This window comes from Rana temporaria, chromosome 10 (assembly GCF_905171775.1).
Source record: "Rana temporaria chromosome 10, aRanTem1.1, whole genome shotgun sequence".
Lineage (NCBI taxonomy): Eukaryota > Metazoa > Chordata > Amphibia > Anura > Ranidae > Rana > Rana temporaria.
In genome coordinates this window covers 11,005,437-11,025,664 of record NC_053498.1, presented here as the reverse complement: position 1 = coordinate 11,025,664, position 20,228 = coordinate 11,005,437, and the positions used below count along the sequence as shown (strand labels likewise).

Here is a 20,228-nt window from a genome sequence, read left to right as displayed (position 1 = left end):
ATGGGAGGGGGGGGACTACAGTAGGAGAGGAGTAATGGGGTTGAGTTGTGGTTTGTTTTCTTGGGTTTTTTATTTTATTTTTTCGTTTTGGGTGGGTGAATGTTAGAAGTAAGATCATGTATCTGGATAAAATGTGTGTATAAATGTATAACTTGTATTGTTATGAAAAGAATAAAAAAAGTACTGAATCAAAAAAAAAAGCTCTCTTTGCGTTCCCTTAGAGTTGGGCTTGTCCCATTAATGTAACCACTAGGATCTCAGCAGATAGTTTTCAGGCCAAAGTCTGTTCAATGTCTACTTTTCAGCTATGTGTCTCAAAGCATCAATAGTGAAGTGAGTCTGTCTAACCCAGTGGTTCTCAACCTGGGGGTCGGGACCCCCTCGGGGGTCAAATGATGATTTGCCAGGGGTCACCAAATCCTGGGCTGTTCCTGAAACCCGCACCACTCTCCCAGCCTTTTTGCGGCTGCCCAGCATTGCTGTCCCTGGAGCCCCCAAGGCCACCCACTCAGCCTCTTCGCAGCCGCCCATTTAGTTCACGGCATGGCTGGGGGGCAGAGACTAGATGTCCGCTGACTGGTGAGGATTGTGAGATGGGGGGGCTGGAGGAGACCTTATCTCCTGACTTCAGCATAGGTGTCACTGCTACGAGACACTACAAAGTCGGAGACACAGTGAGTTACACTACCTGTGATTATAGTTGCCATTAAAAGTCCCCACTACAGTTCTCAGATCAGCAGATGACCTTGATCAAGAGCACCTAAGTTGGCTGATCAGAACTCCCCCCACCACTGCCACTCATCCCACCCCCCCCCCCCTCCAAGGAGTAAGAGAAGGAATAAAAATATAGGGGAGGCGGGCCACGCGTCACGTGACCCCGTCCCCCTCTGACGCACACTGTGCTACGTCACTGGGAAAGCCTATTCCTTACTAAGGAATAGGGCTGTCCCAGTGACGTAGCACAGTGTGCATCAGAGGGGGACGGGGTCACGTGACGCGTGGCCCGCCTCCCCTATAAAAGAAACGTCAAGCTCCGGAGTGTCATTCGCGGAGCTGTGCTCTGAATGGACGGACCTTCTCATCGTTGGACCAATCGTGGGCGAGAACACCCGTACACCTGTCGCAGGAGAACTCATCCGCCGCGGGATACAAGACAACGATGGATCAGGGAGCAGCATGGATCGTCTATTTTCACCGCTGGATTTTTATTTGGTTTAATTAATAAAGTATTTTGTTCAACGGTGTGTGTGTGTTTTTTTTTCAGACAACTATTTTCACTTCCTTCGTGAAATGGTAGGGGTAGGGGTCAGGATCTGGGGGTCCCCTTTGTTAAAGGGGTCTTCCAGATTTTGATAAGCCTCCCGCCCGCATACCCCCACAACCACCGGGCAAGGGTTGTGGGGATGAGACCCTTGTCCCCATCAACATGGGGACAAGGTGCTTTGGGGGGCACCCCAAAGCAAACTCCCAATGTTGAGGGCATGTGGCCTGGTGCGGTTCAGGAGAGGGGGGGGCCGCACTCTGTCCCCCCCCTCTTTTCTGCGGCCGGCCAAGTCAACGTGCTCGGATAAGGGGTCTGGTGTGGATTTTAGGGGGAACTCCACGCCATTTTTTTTTTACATTTGGGGTGGAGTTCCCCTTAATATCCATACCAGACCTAAAGGGTCTGGTTATTGAATTTGCGGGGACCTCCGCGCAATTTTTTTTTTAAAAAGTCCGTGTCCCATTGACTACAATGGGGTTCGGGTTCGGGTTCCCGAACCCGAACTTTTTTTTTAAAGTCCACATCCACATTTTTACATCCAGGTGTCCGCTCAACTCTAAAAGTGATTCCTCTCTTGCCAACTGTGTCAAATGATCCCTTTCTGGTCAACTGTGTCAAGTGATTCCTCTTTGGACAACTGTGTCAAAGTTATTTCTCTATGGCCAACTGTGTCAAAGTGATTCCTCTCTGGCCAACGGTGTCAAAGTGATTACTCTCTGGCCAACTGTTTCAAAGTGATTCTTCTCTGGTCAATTGTGTCAACGTGATTCCTCTTTGACCAAATTTGTCAAAGTGATCCCCCTCTAGCCAACTGTGTCAAAGTAATTCCTCTCTGGCCAACTGTGTCAAAGTGATCCCTCTTTAACCAACTTTGTCAAAGTGATCCCTCTCCTGCCAACTGTGTCAAAGTGATTCCTCTCTGGCCAACTGAGTCAAAGTAATTCCTCTCTTGCCAACTGAGTCAAAGTGATTCCTTTATGGCCAACTGAGTCAAAGTGATTCCTCTCTGGTCATCTGTGTTAAGTGATTCCTTTCTGGCCAATTGAGTCAAAGTGATTCCTCTCTGGCCAACTGTGTCAAAGAGATTCCTCTCTGGCCAACTGTGTCAAAGAGATTCCTCTCTGGCCAACTAAGTCAAAGTGATTCCTCTCTGGCCAACTGTGTCAAAGAGATTCCTGTCTGGTCAACTGTGTCAAGTGATTCCTGTGTCAAAGCAATGCCCCTCTTGCCATGCAATGGGCACAGTGAGGCTTGCAATGGGCACAGTGAGACATGTGATGGGCACAGTGAGGCTTGCAATGGGCACAGTGAAGCCTGCAATGGACACAGTGAGGCATGCAATGGGCACAGTGAGTTTTACAATGGGCACAGTGAGACATGCGATGGGCACAGTGAGGCTGAAAATGGGCACAGTGAGGCATGCGATGGACACAGTGAGGCTGAAAATGGGCACAGTGAGGCTGCAAATGGGCACAGTGAGGCTGCAAATGGGCATTGTTGGCCCTCTTTTCCACTTACAGTAGCTGCTGCATTTCCTACCCTAGGCTTATACTCGAGTTAATGCGTTTTCCCATTTTTTTGTGGTAAAATTAGGTGCCTTGGCTTATATTCGGGTCAGCTTACACTCGAGTATATACGGCAATTCTTCAATTTTAAAGCGGGGGTTCACCCTATATAAATTTTTCCTCTAGCATTAAATTCGGCATAGTAGCGCGAGCTACAGTATGCCTGTCTGTATTTTTTTATCCCCGTACTCACTGTGCAATTGTATATTGAAGATTCCGGGGAATGGGCGTTCCTATGGAGAGGGAAGGTGATTGACGGCCGGCCCTGGCACGTCACGCTTCTCCGGAAATAGCCGAAATAGGCTTGGCTCTTCACGGCGCCTGCGCATAGCCTGTGCGCAGGCGCCGTGAAGAGCCGAGACCTACTCCGGCTGTCTTCGGGGAGCGTGACGTGCCAGAGCCGGCCGTCAATCACCCTCCCTCTTGCTAGGAACGCCCATTCCCCGCGGCAGACGGAATCGTCTATGTACGATTACACTGTGAGTACGGGGATAAAAAAATTAAGACAGGCATACTGTAGTTCACACTACTATGCCGAATTTTATGCTGAAATGTTGTTCTGCAGGGTGAACCACCGCTTTAAGTACAGAACATAGCACGTCCCCTAATAGCCATGTATGAGGCAGTACAGCCAGCACCCTGCCTATGCTAATAAATTAATAGATCACCACAACAACCAAGTTTCCATAACTTTATTGTGTTTTGCACTGGGATCACCAACAAGAACAGCCGCTTTCATAATATATACAGGTTTATTATGTGAACCTTTCAAATCTGTATAACAATAATAATGATGTTATCTTGTTTACAGGAATATACATCAAGCAAGAGGTTACAGAATTCAGGAGGAGTCCAGGAATAAATTGCAGACCTTAAAAAAAAATCATTTATCAGTTACTCAGTATGGGGAGGCACTAGCTAAGCTGTGCACATCCTAAGTTATAAAATTACTCTATTAGTCTTACTCAATGACATAGTGTAAACGATATAAAAAGGTAGTAATCCATGGCAAATGACCAGCAATCGTCTTTTGCATGCTCGCTTTAAGCTGCCAATCGCCGATCGCCTGCCATGGGTTACCATTACCACAAAGCATTGCTCTTTGTTAAGGTAAACAGTTATGGTTGGGCTTACCCAAGAAGCCACCCCCTTCCAGAGAACACAGTCATTACTGTTAGCGACTATAACAGCCACTATCAATAATCAAATGTAATATCCAGAAGGCTGGTTGTACCCAAGCTGATCGATCAATCCGCTTTGGTTACATTCAACCTGCCCATACATGGTTTGAACCGTCTATGGCCGGCTTTAGTGCTGGATGGATAAGTTAGAAGGAATCTGGTTGAAAGCCATGGGCACCACTTCCAGGCACTTCAATAAGTGAACTTTATAGCTTTGTAAAAGCAAAGAAACAGCCCCCCCCCCCCATTATCTCCGATATGGTTATAACAATAAATAGAATTAAATAGAATTAAATTATATTTACATAAACTTAGATCATTTTTTTTAGCGGGTCATCTCACCCAGGTTTGATGATTTAGTATGTGTAGCCTACACCACAGAATGTTTCTTATATCTTTTGGCATTCCACTGCCACTTGAGTACTAAAGCAGGCCATAGACTGAGCAGTTTTCTTTCCTGCAACCAAACAAAATCGCTCAATTCCCCCATCAACACAGTCATTGTTGATAGGGGATTCCCACCTCCGCACAGGCATTGTGTTCTTCCGGTGGGGGAAGCCATCTCCCTGCCGGGAGAACACAGTGACTTATGCTAGTGGCTATATCAGCCACTAGAAATAATCACTTGTAAAATCAGGTAGGCAGGTTGTACCCAATTTGATCGATCAACTTGGGTGCCATCAGCCTGCCCATGCATGTTTTGAATCTCGACCAGTTCCTGCTGAACTGGTAGAGATTTAAACCGTCTATGACCTGCTTAAGTCTATTATGTCTTCCATGGCTGTTATGGAGACTTCCTAATACCCCAAGTTGGATATCTAATTTCCTTTATATTGGATATCACCTTTCCTTTATATGATGGAAAAGGAGACAAGTGGAGTGGTGAGTGGGAACATCCAAGCCGGGAACTACACTATAAGGTCCAAATGATTGGGTTTGGGTGTTTCCAGGGATGGGTACTGTTCATACTAGCACCTACAAAGACAATGGTGCACTTGAGTTGTAAGTCTAGAACGTCTTCCATGGCTGTTACTGAGACTTCCCAATCTCCAGGTTGGATACACCTTTCCTTATATGATGGAGAAGGAGACAAGTGGAGTGGTGAGTAAATACATCCAAAAAAAAACAGAACCGGGAACTACACTATAAGGCCAAGGGCATGTGGACACCCCTCCAAATGATTGGGTTCAGGTGTTTCCTGATATGGGCACCTACAAAGACAATGGTGGTCGTCCAATCTTATGGAAGGAGTTTGGAGAAGGCCTATTCTGTTCGAGCATGACTGTGTCCACTTGTGCAAAGGCAGCTCCACAAAGACAAGGCTTGGTAAGTTTGGTGTTTCCAGGAATAGTTACTGTTCATAATAGCACCTACAAAGACAATGGTGCCCTTGAGTTATAAGTCTAGAACGTCTTCCATGGCTGTTACTGAGACTTCCCAATCTCCAGGTTGGATATCACCTTTCCTTATATGATGGAGAAGGAGACAAGTGGAGTGGTGAGTGGGAACATCCAAAGAAACAGAACCAGGAACTACACTGTAAGGCCAAGGGCATGAGGACACCCGTCCAAATGTTTGGGTTCAGGTGTTTCCAGGGATGGGTACTGTTCTTACAAGCACCTACAAAGACACTGGTGGTCTTCCAATATTATGGAAGGAGTTTGGAGAAGGCCTATTCTGTTCGAGCATGACTGTGTCCACGTGTGCAAAGGCAGCTCCATAAAGACAAGGCTTGGTAAGTTTGGTATTTCCAGGGATAGTTACTGTTCATAATAGCACCCACAAAGACAATGGTGCCCTTGAGTTATAAGTCTTGAACGTCTTCCATGGCTGTTACTGAGACTTCCCGATCTCCAGGTTGGATATCACCTTTCCTTATATGATGGAGAAGGAGACAAGTGGAGTGGTGAGTGGGAACATCCAAAGAAACAGAACCAGGAACTACACTGTAAGACCAAGGGCATGAGGACACCCGTCCAAATGTTTGGGTTCAGGTGTTTCCAGGGATGGGTACTGTTCTTACAAGCACCTACAAAGACACTGGTGGTCTTCCAACCTTATGAAAGGAGTTCGGGGAAGGCCTATTCTGTTTGAGCATGACTGTGTCCACGTGTACAAAGACAGCTCCATAAAGACAAGGCTTGGTAAGTTTGGTGTGGAGGAACTTGAGCATTCTTCACAAAGCCTACTGAATACCTTTGGGATGAAGTGGAGCACAAATTGCAAGGCCGGACTTTTTATCAAACATCAGAACCTGACCTCACAAATGCTCTTTTGCCTGAATGGGCACAGATTCCCCCAGACGCCCACAATAATCTTATGGGAAAAGAGTTTAGAACATTACAGCCACCATTGGAGGAGGAGCTGCTCTATTAATGCCCATGATTTTGAAATAGGATATCCAACAAGCTCATTAGATGTAATGGTCAGGTGTCCACAAACCTTTAGCCATATAGCTTATATCAGGCAGATCTCACCACAGGGTCGCCATCAGGAATTTTGGGGCCCGTACACAGCTTCAGGCATGGGCCCCCAGGAGCAGAGAACCGGGGGGGGGTGCTGCCGCCGCAAATTGAGAAGCGGGGGGATGATGCAAGTTGAGAAGCGGGGGGGAGTGTCACAAAGTGATAATATTAATAAGAAAAAAAAGGGGGAATGCTATCCGGGTCCCTTACAGGTGTACTACCTGTACCCCCCTGATGGCGGCCCTGTCTCACCTCTGGAGACTCCAAGGAGCCAGCAGGTATTTTATATCTAAAATACCATTTATAGGTGGTCTGACCCCTTAAAGCCCAACTGCAAACTAAAACATAGCTGTTTTTTTATAGTGGGGAAGGGTTACAATATTTGCCAGGTGCTAATTGTCCTCTGTTTCCCTTTTGGGGGATTCAAATTTCACTTCCTGTTCTGGTAACCAAACAGGAACTGAGGAGATTTCCATTATGGAGTCATAGAAAGTAATAGAAACCTGATAGAGATTCTCACCCTTTATCACATTAGTCAAAAGCAAACCTAAGAACTAAAAAAAATTAAAGCCAAAGTTTTATTAACCTCTGTGAGCTCCATTGGAGAGATTTTGCTCACTTCCTGTCTAGGTGGCCACACAGGAAGTACGGAAAAATCCCCCCAAAGGCTACAGAAAAGGCTGGAGTTTTATTATTATTAGCTTTATTGAAATCTCCTGCAATACATTGGATTGTAGGGCGTAGTTCCCCTCTAGGGGGAGTCAATTGACTTATCTAAGGAATTCAGTTATTGATAAAAAAAAAAAAAGAGAATAGGTCATTTGCAGCTTCATTATCAGCCTATAAGTTATTTTATCCAGCAAGTCAATGCAAGAGATGGCACAGTGTGGCCACAGCGAGCTACTGTTCATTCTTATCTAACAGCACAAAGGATTGTGGGTAGTAGGGGGATATACACGTGGGACATCCTCTAACACAGCCATTACCTGGCAGCTCTTGACGAGTCAAAGAGCCAATCCAGCCGAATATTAGAGACCGGTATGAAAAATAAATGCACTTGAGCATGCACTGGTGTTGACTATCTCAGTATCTACAGAACAGAAGTAGGTAAGAATCCGCAATGCCATTTGCTAATAATAGGTGCAATTGACATGATGAGGATACTTCCATTTATTTTTCAGTATGATGTCATAAAGGCTTTTTTTAATTGTTTACCAAATTATTAATTTTAACCAGATTCTCACACACTGTTCCATTATCCTTGGAATTGCCCACAATACATGCTTTGCGACTCATTAATCAATCCAGGCTCTTGAGGTTTCTCAGTGTTCGGGGGGGAAGGGTGAGAGTTGTGTTTTGTGCTGTTAGATAAGCGCCCGTCATTTCACCCGGATCTCGGCGTATTCCGTCAGCTCCTCGGGGGAGGTGTAAATGTCCTTAACATTCCTCTTTGAAAAGTCAATGTTGGCGTACTCAGAGTCCATGGGTTTGGGTTGATGCCTCTTGCTCAGTAGGATCCTTTCTGAAATGCTGAGGAACCGATTCTGGGGACAAAAACAAAAAAAAAGGTTAAGATCAAAACAAAAGTTGTTTATTTATTTTTTTTATTTTGGTGTTGTTGGTTCTTTTGGTGTCAAGAGAGGTAATAGAAGGTTTTGGCTGATTGAGCTGTAGCTTTGATTTTTCTGACACATTGGTGGCCATTAGGAAAATATCTCCTTACTTTAGTGGTTAGTGGGAAGAACGTTCCTTATATTGGTGGTCAGTGGGAATAATGACCCTTAAATTGGTAATCACTGGAAAGACTGGCCCTTAGATTGGTGGTCAGTGGGAAGAATTACCCTTTTATTGGTGGTCAGTGAGAAGAATGACCCTTTTATTGGTGGTCAGTGAAAAGAACACTCCTTACATTGGTGGCCAGCAGAGAAGAATGCTCCTTACATTGGTGGTCAGTAGGAAGAATGCTCCTTACATTGGTGGCCAATGCGAAAAATGCTCCTTATATTGGTGGTCAATGGGAAGAATGTTCCTTACATTGGTGGTCAGTGGGATTAATGCCCCTTACATTGGTTATCAGTGGGAAAAATGCTCCCTACATTGGTGGCCAGTAGATACATATCTTCTTACTTTAGTGATCAGTGGGAAGAATGTTCCTTACATTAGTGGTTAGTGGGAAGAATGTCCCTTACATTGGTGGCCAATGAGAAGAGAAAAATGCTCCTAAAATTGGTAATCACTGGAAAGACTGCCCCTTACATTGATGGTCAGTGAGAAGAATTCTCCTTGTATGTCCTTTCATTGCTTGTCAGTAGGAAGAATGTTCCTTACATTTGAGGTAAGTGGGAATAAAGCTCCTTACATTGGTGGTCAATGGTAAGAATGCTCCTTACATTGGTGGTCAGAATGCGCCTTGGTCGCCAGTAGGAAGATATCTCCTTACTTTAGTGTTTAGTGGGAAGAATGCCCCTTTGATTGGTGGTCAATGGGAAGTATGCTCCTTACATTGGTGGTCAGTGAGAACAACATTCCTTATATTGGTGGTCAGTGGGAATAATGCCCCTTAAATTGGTAATCACTGGAAAGACTGGCCCTTAAATTGGTGGTCAGTGGGAAGAATGACTCTTTTGTTGGTGGTCAGGCAAAAAAACGCTCCTTACATTGGGGGCCAGTAGGAAGATATCTCCTTACTTTAGTGATCGGTGGGAAGAATGTTCCTTAGATTGGTGGCCATTAGGAAGATATCTCCTTACTTTAGTGGTCAGTGAGAAGACTACCCCTTACATTGGTGGTCAATGGTAAGAATGCCCTTTATATTGTTGGTCAGTTGGAATAATGCCCCTTACATTGGTGGCCAACAAGAAAATGCCCCTTAAATTGGTAATCGCTGGAAAGACTGCCCCCTTAAATTGATGGTCAGTGGGAAGAATTCTCCTTACATTGGTGGCCAGTAGGAAGATATGTCCTTACTTTTGTGGTCAGTAGGAAGAATGCTCCTTTTTTTGGTGGTCAATAGGAATAATGTCCCTTACATTGGTGGCTATTAGGAATATATCTCCTTACTTTAGTGGTCAGTGGGAAGAATGCTCCTTGAATTGGTGGTCAGTGAGAAAAACGCTCCTTACATTGGTGGCCAGTAGGAAGATATCTCCTTACATTGGTGGCCAGTAGAAGGAATGCTCCTTACATTGGTGGTTAGTGGGAAGAATTCTCCTTGAATTGGTGGCCAGTGAGAAGAATGCTCCTTACATTGGTGGCCAGTGGAAGATATCTCCTTACATTGGTGTCCAGTAGAAGGAATGCTCCTTACATTGGTGATCAGTGGGAAGAATGCTCTTAACATTGATAGTTAATGAGAAGAATGCTCCTTACATTGGTGGCCAGTAGGAATATATCTCCTTACATTGGTGTCCAGTAGAAGGAATGCTCCTTACATTGGTTATCAGTGGGAAGAATGCTCTTTACATTAATAGTCAATGAGAAGAATGTCCCTTACATTGGCGGTCAGTAGGAAAAACGACCCTTACATTGGAGGTCAGTGGGATGAATGCTCCCCTTACAAATAGCTAAAAAGATCATTGGGGATCAGTGGCTACATATATGAGAAGAACAAAATTGTTATTGCCCAATAAACCCCTTAGTAACCTCTGGAGAAACCCTAGGGCTCTACAAGACCTTGGTAAATGAAGGCTGCTGTAGAATAACCAGGCCAAGTAGACTGGTGGAGCCAGTATGGACAATTGCTGTGCTCTGCATTGAGAACGTTTCTGAACTATCTATCAAGATGTAAATTCTTACCATTTGCAATTGTTGTCAGTTGTACCTCAGTGTAACCGCCACGTTCTATTTAAAAAAAATTGTAGCTTTGCTTTCAACTACCTGCTCAGTAAACATACATTAGATTAATTCAGCAAGTGTTTGCTCTTCCTCATTCCACTCCTGAATACCTGTCCTCCTTTATTTATGTAAATGTTTGATGTGTGGCTTATGTCATGTATTTGCACTTTGGCTCCTCAGCAGTTATACAATACCAAAAACATACATGGAAGATGACTGCACCACAGAGAGAGACAACGAGTCATTAATTCAAAGTCTGAAAAGACCACAAAAATTTAGATTTGGACCAGAATGACGAGTGACACACAGAGTCAGACTAAAGAGGGAACACTGTGAGCGGTTGGGTAAGAGTGCGGGTGAAGCGGTGATATCTCCTTTACAAAACTTGGAGGAACTCCGGATTCCTTTCTAAACAGCACTGGGAAGATGATACAGAAGATGGGGGCTGAGGAAACATCAAGCTGCGGCGTCATAAAGTGTGGTGTCAGACTTAGACTTTTCTAAGGCCTGGAATTTAAAGCGACTAGAATAGATCTGGGTCACGTTTATGAATGTTATGGGCCAGATTCTCGTATCCTGGCGTAAAACTATGCGGGCGTAACGTATCTCGTTTACGCTACGCGGCCACAAGTTTTACGGGCAAGTGCTTGATTCACAAAGCACTTGCCTGTAAAGTTGCGGCGGCGTAGCGTAAATCCTCCGGCGCAAGCCCGCCTAATTCAAATGATCCAGGTAGGGGGCGTGGATCATTTAAATTAGGCGCGTTCCCGCGCCGATCGTACTGCGCATTCGCCGTCCTTATAATTTCCCGACGATCATTGCGCTAAATGATGTCGCAAGGACGTCATTGGTTTCGACGTTAACGTAAATGGCGTCCAGCGCCATTCACGGACGACTTACGCAAACGACGTACATTTTAAAATTTCGCCGCGGGAACGACGGCCATACTTAACCTTGGTTGCCCCTCATATAGCAGGGGCAACTTTACGCGTCGCAAATGCTACAGAAACGTCGTAAATTCACTGCGTCGACCGCGCGTACGTTCGGGAATCTCGCGTAAATAGCTAATTTGCATAGACGACGGGGAAAACGACGTTGGCGACACCTAGCGGCGGGATAAAAAAATTGCATCTAAGATCTGACAGCGTAAGAGCCTTACGCCTGTCAGATCTAATGGATATCTATGGGTAACTGATTCTAAAAATCAGTCGCATAGATATGCCGGGCCAGATTAGGACTTACGACGGCGCAAATGGCCTTGCGCCGTCGTAAGCCCTTTGAGAATCTGGCCCTATGAGTGCATCTATAGACTATTTTTTATTTTTTAGTTCAGGGCAGACTAGGGAAGGGATAAACCCCTTGTCAGATCTTTATTGGCATTCCCTAGAGGTTTTTGTCCGGGGACCATTCGGTATAGGGACAGAGAATGACTAACCAGCGGACATACCACACATAATTAACTCCCTCTTCCCCATCTCCCCTTAACTATTTTTTTGGGATGATTTTTTTTTATTATTATTTGCTTTTGTGTTTCTATTTTTCTAACCCCTAATATTCAAACTTATTTTGAAAAAGCCTTCTTTTTGTTTGGAAATAACTTTTCAATGCTTTCTACGAGAATGATCATTTTACTGATATTTCAAAAGGGACAATTATAACACTATTATACTTTTTTTCTCTAGTAATAATTCCTTGTAATGTGACACTAATTAATCTTAACAAACTTAAAAAAAAATAATAATAATTTGGCTATATGTAGGCGCTTTACATCTCCTTATATCTTATATATATATATTCAGGCTTCTCTGCACGTGAGTTCACAAACATCTCGAGCACCAATAAGAAAATAGGACTGATGATAAGAGTTACTTAAAGCGGGAGTTCACCTGAATTTTTTTTTTCAACATTAGATTGAGGCTAATTTTACTAAGCAGAATCGGGTGTTTTTTTTTAAATGAATGCAGTACTTACCGTTTTAGAGATCGATGTTCTCCGTGGCTTCCGGGTATGATCTTCGGGACTGGGCGTTCCTATTTGATTGACAGCCTTCCGACGGTCGCATACAGCGCGTCACCAGTTGCTGAGAGAAGTTGAACGTCGGCGCGGCTCTATACGGCGCCTGCGCACCGACGTTCGGCTACTTTCGGGAACTCGTGACGCTCTGTATGCGACCGTCGGAAGGCTGTCAATCAAATAGGAACGCCCAGTCCCGCAGCCCATACCTGGAAGCGGCGGGAGAACATCGATCTCTAAAACGGTAAGTACTGCATTCATTTAAAAAAAAACACCCGATTCTGCTTCCCGTACTTAGCCTCAATCTAATGTTAAAAATTGATTTTTTTGGGTGAACCTCCACTTTAAATTCAGGCTGTCATTTGTGTTTTCCATTGCAGGTTAGGGAGTAAATCTGATTGGTTGTTATGATTATGACATCACACAGACACGTCGGGCACTTACCTGTTGTGTCATTTTACTTCCAGCGAGCTGATCTCCCCTGACTATTAAAGAGAAGGATTAGTAAATGGCAGGTGATGATGTCTGGAATCATTAGCAGATTGTACATGATGACTTGGAATATTAATTCATGGCATATGATGACTTATGAAATCTACATGAGAAGTGTTAAAAAAAATAAGGTCTGCCGTCCTGTGCAAGTAAAATGTAAAAAATAAAAATAATATTCCATTTCTAAACTCCGACAGAAAAAAGTCTGATGGGGCCCACACACGGTCGGAATATCCAATGAAAAAATTCAGTCTGACTTTTTTCATCGGAAATTTCGATCGTGTGTACAAGGCATTAGACTTCTGATCCATCACATATAATTCAGATAAAAAAAAAAACATTGAGCTAAAGTCTGTAATGTAACAAAATGGGTAAAAAGCCAAGGGGGGTGAATACTTTTGCAAGGCACTGTACAGTATTTATCGACCCCTTCCCCCACTCTCCATCCACCTGTGCGCCTGTAGCATGCACTGCGGGGGGGGGTTAGGAGGGGCCTGGGCACACAGCGGGGAATTAGATGTGGGCAGCCCAGGGAGGGGGATCAGTGCAGCAGGACAGGCGGACACATTCAGAATGATGCACTGTGTCTGTGTCTCTCCCTTCAGCAGCTGAAAGCCAGGGGGAAGGAGGAGAAACCGGCTTTCAGCTGCTGGAGGGAGAGACACAGACACAGTGCATCATTCTGAATGTGTCCGCCTGTCCAGCTGCACCGATCCCCCTCCCTGGGCTGCCCACGTCTGATTCCCCCTTGTGTGCCCGGCCCCCCCCCCTTGTCACCCCACAGTGTCGACAGCTTCCCTCTGCTGTCGGAGCAGAGACGGAAGACGGAATTGTCTTCCCGTTCCACCGCCCTCATCCCCTTGCTGTCTGGGCCCCTCTTTGTGCCCGGGCCCCCTACAGGAGGCCCAGTGGTACCTCCCCCCCCCCCCTATCGGCAGCCTTGATTTCATCTTCCTAGGTGCTGTCTAAAGCCTCGTACACACGATCGGACTTCCATCAGACACATTTTTGTCTGAAAGGCGTTGGCCGTGAACTTGTTCTGCATACAGACGGCAGAACTTTTTCAGCCAACATTCACGAAACGACGTGGTTTGTCTGCTCTTTCGGCGCCACCCTTTGGGCAACTTCTGCTACTGTTGTCTTATGGTTATCATCGGTGTTTGTACTTTGGATTTTACGGAAACACATTTGTTGTTGGACAATTTGAGAGCATGCACACCCAACATTTGTTGTCGGAAATTCTGACAACAATTGTCCGATGGAGCATACGGACGGATTATCTGACGAAACACGTCCGTCACACAATTGTTGTCGGAATATCCGATCGTGTGTACGGGCCTTTAGGCTAGCTGTGAGATTGGACAGAGCACCCCTCCTCCCTCCATGGCCGCCCGACAACGCAGTTAGCAAGGAGTGGGGCGCCCTATGTGACCTCACAGCTGGACTCAGACAGCACCTAGGAAGACGGGACAAATACCAGGGGGCAGATCCTCGTACAGCGGCGCATTTATCGGCCGGGCGTAGCGTATCTAAGATACACTACGCCGCCGTAACTTACTTTTTTTTTTTCAAATCCACAAAGAATCCGCGCCGTAAGTTACGGCGGCGTAGTGTCTCTTTGGCGGCGTAATGGCGCGCCATTCAAATCTCTATGATGGGGGCGTGTTTTATGTAAATACGCTGTGACCCGTCGTAAACAACGTTTTTTTTTAACTGCGCATGCGCCGTCCCTGGGGGTATCCCAGTGCGCATGCTAGAAATTAAACCGGAACCAGCCAATGCTTACGACGGTGACGTCATTCTACGCAAATTCCTATTCGCAAACGACGTAAAAAAATTCAAAATTGTACGTGGGAACGACGGCCATACTTAACATTGAGTACGCCTCAGAACAGTAGCTTTAACTATACGCCGGAAAAAGCCGAACACAAACAACGTAAAAAAAATGCGCCGGACGGACGTACGTTCGTGGATTGCCGTAACTAGCTAATTTGCATACTTGACGTGGATTTCGACGGAAACGCCACCTAGCGGCCGCCGAAAAATTGCAGCTTAGATCCGACGGCGTACTAAGACGTACGCCTGTCGGATCGATCCCAGATGCCGTCGTATCTTGTTTTGAAGATACAAAACAAAGATACGACGCGCAAAGTTTGAAATTACGCGGCGTATCAAGAGATACGCCGGCGTACTACCTTTGTGGATCTGCCCCTCGATGTACTTTGCCCTCTAGGGAGCCGAACACATTAATAAAAATAAAGAACTTTAATAAATAAATAACCTAATAAAAACATGATATTAAAACTAAAACAACAGATGGATTCAAAAACACCTTAAAAGACAAAAAAGAACAATAATATTATTACCTCGATTTTTCCTAAAGGTTTCGTCTTCGATGCGTCTCCGCTGTACGACGGCGAAGTCTCTGTCTGGATGAAACTAGAACTTTCTGTCATGGGCTTTCTACACCAAAAAAAAAAAATAAAGAAAAATCTATAAATGATCAGTTATCATATAACGTGCGGCGTGTTTACAGTCCAGCTGTACAGTTTTAGAATAATTGTTTGATATGCAAAACCTTGGGGCTTATAAAAAAGCAGCAAAGGATAAAAAAAACATACAGCTAGCATAAATACCTGAATTTGTCTTGATATTATCTTCCCATAATGCTCTGCAACTCTGCACTTTGTCTTTTTTTTTTTCCTGTTATTTCCTGTCCATAGGCATGTGCACAGGGTATGCCGGATGTGCCCAGGCACGCCCTAATCACCCCATGAGGGGCTGATAACACCTTGCTTCCTGTCTCCCCCCCTGTAGTGATGCCAGCTTCCCACCTCTCCTTTCAGGAGCAAGGAAGGGGCTGGTAAATATTTCATTAACCTGAATTTTTCTGAATGAACACAGTGAGTGATCTCTACTGGTCGCTCCTGTCTTTTTCGTTCTTAACTGAAGCATATGAACTATGTTTACTATAGGCTGCAGAGAAAGGGACTGGGGAATCTCTGTCCTCAGTTTCTTTCTTGGGCTTAAAAATGAGACATCAGGGGTCTGTTTAGACCGTTGATATTTCACCAAAGCACCATAGCAGGGCTCCTAAAAAAAAAAAGTCAAAAAAAATAATATTTTAAAAAATAATTTAAAAAATTATATTGACTGGGGGAATCTCTGTCCTCAGTTTCTTTCTCTGTCTCAAAATTGAGACATCAGGGGTCCGTTTAGACCCTTGATATTTCACCAAAGCCCCATAGCAGGGCTCCTAAAAAAGTGATAAGAAAAGTGATAAAAAATAATATAGTAAAAAATAATAAAAAAATAATATTGACTGGGGGAATCTCTGTCCTCAGTTTCTTTCTCTGTCTCAAAATTGAGACATCAGGGGTCCATTTAGACCCTTGATATTTCACCAAAGCCCCATATCAGGGCTCCTAAAAAATAAATAAAAAAGTGATAAAAAATAATATAGTAAAAAATTATAAAAAAAATAATATTGACTGGGGGAATCTCTGTCCTTAGTTTCTTTCTCTGTCTCAAAAGTGAGACATCAGGGGTCCGTTTAGACCCTTGATATTTCACCAAAGCCCCATATCAGGGCTCCTAAAAAATAAATAAAAAAGTGATAAAAAATAATATAGTAAAAAATAATAAAAAAATAATATTGACTGGGGGAATCTCTGTCCTTAGTTTCTTTCTCTGTCTCAAAAGTAAGACATCAGGGGTCCGTTTAGACCCTTGATATTTCACCAAAGCCCCATAGCAGGGATCCTAAAAAAATAAAAGAAAAAAAGTGATAACAAATAATATAGTAAAAAATAATAAAAAAATAATATAGTAAAAAATAATAAAAAAAATAATATTGACTGGGGGAATCTCTGTTCTTAGTTACTTTCTCTGTCTCACAATTGAGACATCAGGGGTCCGTTTAGACCCTTGATATTTCACCAAAGCCCCATAGCAGGGCTCCTAAAAATAAATAAAAAAGTGATAAAAAATAATATAGTAAAAAATAATAAAAAAATAATATTGACTGGGGGAATCTCTGTCCTTAGTTTCTTTCTCTGTCTCAAAAGTGAGACATCAGGGGTCCGTTTAGACCCTTGATATTTCACCAAAGCCCCATAGCAGGGCTCCTAAAAAAATGTTTTTTAAAAAAAAGTAATAAAATATAATATTGTAAAAAAATAATAAAAAAAATAATATTGACTGGGGGAATCTCTGTCCTCAGTTTCTTTCTCTGTCTCAAAATTGAGACATCAGGGGTCCGTTTAGACCCTTGATATTTCACCAAAGCCCCATAGCAGGGATCCTAAAAATAATTTAAAAAAATATTATTGTAAAAAATAATAAAAAAATAATATTGACTGGGGGACTCTGTCCTTAGTTTCTTTCTCTGTCTCAAAAGTGAAACATCAGGGGTCCATTTAGACCCTTGATATTTCACCAAAGCCCCATAGCAGGGATCCTAAAAAATAAAAAATAATATTGTAAAAAATAATAAAAAAAAATAATAAAAAAATATTGTAAAAAAATTATAAAAAATAATATTGTAAAAAATAATAAAATAAAATAAAATTGTAAATAATTAAAACAATTAAAAAATTTAATAAAAAACTACTGACACCGCCCAGTGCTCTACGCATGTGTGTTTGTGTACTGGGGCGCACACCCTAATGCAATAGGCTGCGCACATCAATGTTCCTGTCCAAGTAGAAGCATTGCCATGCTGTAGCATGAAGTAAAGGCAAATCACCAATCGGCATACACGTTACTTTCATCTGCTACCATACAGGAAATAAGCCAAATTTTGAAAATCCCAAGGGTCTCCAGCTGTTGCAAAACTACAAGTCCCATCATGCCTCTGCCTGTGGGAGTCATGCTTGTAACGGTCAGCCTTGCAATGCCTCGTGGGACTTGTAGTTTTACAACAGCTGGAGGGCCGCCAGTTTGAGACCCCTGCCTTAAGCTATCCGTAGTATAAATTTCAGCCGATTTCTGCTGAGTCGGCCAAGAATTAAGACGTGGGTGGCCCCATCGGCACACCCTATCAGATGTAGTCAGTGTTCAGGTACTGGCTTTCTAAATACATTAGCACTTCCTGTCTCTTCCTGACTCACTTCCTGTCCCCGTGACAACACTACCACTGTTCTCTTGTTGCCACAGGAGGTCCACATTGCTCTGGTATGAATAACTAGGAGATCTAGTTATAAAAATGTCACTTTGACAGGCGCAACAAGAAAAAAAGCCATACTTTGCCTAATAAGATCAAATTTCTAGGATCGCCATCGCCATCTAATGGCCGTAATGTGGTATTTTTCCTAATTGAGGTATTTTTAGGATACACACAGCATTATGGCCACTAGATGGTGCTGTGGGTCATAAAAAATATTCAAAATAGGCAAAACATAGGCAGCATTTTATTGTTTGTTGTTGCCGCTGCTGTGAGAATGTTTGCCACATTTGCACAGTGATTTTTTTAAATAAATAGAACCCCCCCCCCCTAGTCTCATGTTACCATAAGACTGAGTGCAGGGCAACATGGCCCCTCCCCCTGAGAGTGGTGACCCCAAGGCACCCTGCACTCAATGTTATGGTGCACAGTGATGGATCCGATGGAATCAAGTGGCTGTCCTAAAGATTTCCAAAAACAAAAAAATAATTACTACTGGCCCAGATTCAAGAAGCAATTGCGCCTGTCTAACCATAGGTTACACAGCGCAATTGCTTACTTGCTCCGGCGTTACGAATTCTCCTGATTCAGGAACATCGTAACGCCGACTGCAGCCTAAAATCTGCGTGGCATAAGGCTCTTATGCCACGCAGATTTTAGGCTGCATTCTTGCGATGACCGCTAGGGGGCGCTCCCATTGTGATCAGCGTATAGTATGCAAATTGCATACTAACACCGATTCACAATGTTGCGCGAGTCCTGCGTACGCAAGTTACGTCGTTTCCGTGCGGCGTGTTTAGCGTAAGGCTGCCCCTTCTAACAGTAGGGGCAGCCAATGCTAAAGTATACCCGTCGTTCCCGCGTCGCGAAATTTGAATTTCACGTCGTTTGCGTAAGTGATTCGTGAATGGCGCTGGACGCCATTCACGTTCACTTGGAAGCAAATGACGTCCTTGCGACGTCATTTGCCGCAATGCACGTCGGGAAAGTTTCCCGACGGAGCATGCGCTCTACGCTCGGCGCGGGAGCGCGCCTAATTTAAATGTTTCCCGCCCCCTACGGGATCATTTAAATTGCGTGCTCTAGCGCCGGGTAATTTTGCCGGCGTGCCCGCGCAATGCACGTCGGGAAAGTTTCCCGACGGAGCATGCGCTCTACGCTCGGCGCGGGAGCGCGCCTAATTTAAATGTTTCCCGCCCCCTACGGGATCATTTAAATTGCGTGCTCTAGCGCCGGGCAATTTTGCCGGCGTGCCCGCGCAATTCACGGAGCTTCTGCTCCGTGAATCAAGGGCAGCAGAGCAAATTTGCGGGGGCGCAGGGCAAAATCGTTGCCCTGCGCCTCCGTAAATAATGCGCAAATCTCTTTGAATCCGGGCCACTGAGTGTACTTTTAGGGGGGGATAGTGGGGGGGAGGTGAACCCCAACTTGGGCTTCCGTTTCTATTTTTTATATATCTGTTTGGAGTTTACTTTTGGCTCTTTTTAATATTTTGTATTATAATTGTGACACACAGTGTACATTATTATCCTCCCCAATGAGAGATGGATTGAAGAAACTCCTTTTTAACTTTTTTGAAGTCTTTTTGCTTTATATATTTTCTGCACCCCTATCATAGTTTAGAAGGCGGTAACATTACAACTCCATATTGGGGTCTCTATAATAGAAATTATTTCTATCTCTCCCAGATCTTGTCTAATCTTTCCGTTCAGATTCCATCTCTCAGCTCCCTTATTTCTTTCCTAGCCTTTCTTTTCCGATTTCTATTAGTATCGCCCATTTCCGTCTACGTTAAAGACCAACGCGTTTCGGCATACTGCTGACCGCTTCCTCAGGGGGATTAAAAGTGTTGATTTTATATTACAGAATGGCAGTGTTTCATGGTCCAAAACCAGCAAGTAGTAATGATAATGGGCTGTATCATTATTGCTTGCTGTGCGTTTTGCCCCATGAAAAACAAAAGGAACCCTGGAGCTCTTTTAAATCTTTTCCTACGCCTCCCTGGGTTCCTGGACATGCCCCGTTAGCATAGGCGTGCGCACAGGGTGTGCCAGGTGTGCCCAGGCACACCCTAATCGCCCTATGCAAAACAGATTCCCCCAACTGACCTGGCTCCCTCTCCTTCCCTCCACAGCACTGCCGACTTCCCCCCTCTCCCACCGGTTGTTGCTGTGGATGTTTTAGGATGAGTGGGGGGAGGGGCCAGTAAATATGCCATTTACTGACCCCTTCCCTTTCTAAATGAACATC

The 20,228-nt window shown here is 44.2% G+C and overlaps 1 protein-coding gene across 5 annotated transcripts in view; it reads right to left on the bottom strand.

Moving 5' to 3' along the window:
• Positions 1–7,268: 7,268 nt before the first annotated feature.
• Positions 7,269–20,228, bottom strand: part of MAG (myelin associated glycoprotein) — a 105,221-nt gene continuing 92,261 nt past the window's right edge. For 4 of the 5 annotated variants that reach the window (XM_040327203.1, XM_040327205.1, XM_040327202.1 and 1 more), the window contains 2 exons: positions 15,181–15,277; positions 7,269–8,019 (listed from right to left, as the gene is read on the bottom strand). In XM_040327203.1, the coding sequence (XP_040183137.1) occupies positions 7,855–8,019; positions 15,181–15,277 (262 nt within the window). In that variant the 3' untranslated portion in view covers positions 7,269–7,854. Of the gene's footprint in view, positions 8,020–12,766; positions 12,808–15,180; positions 15,278–20,228 lie in introns of all 5 variants that reach the window. The other variant, XM_040327206.1, reaches the window with a different exon arrangement.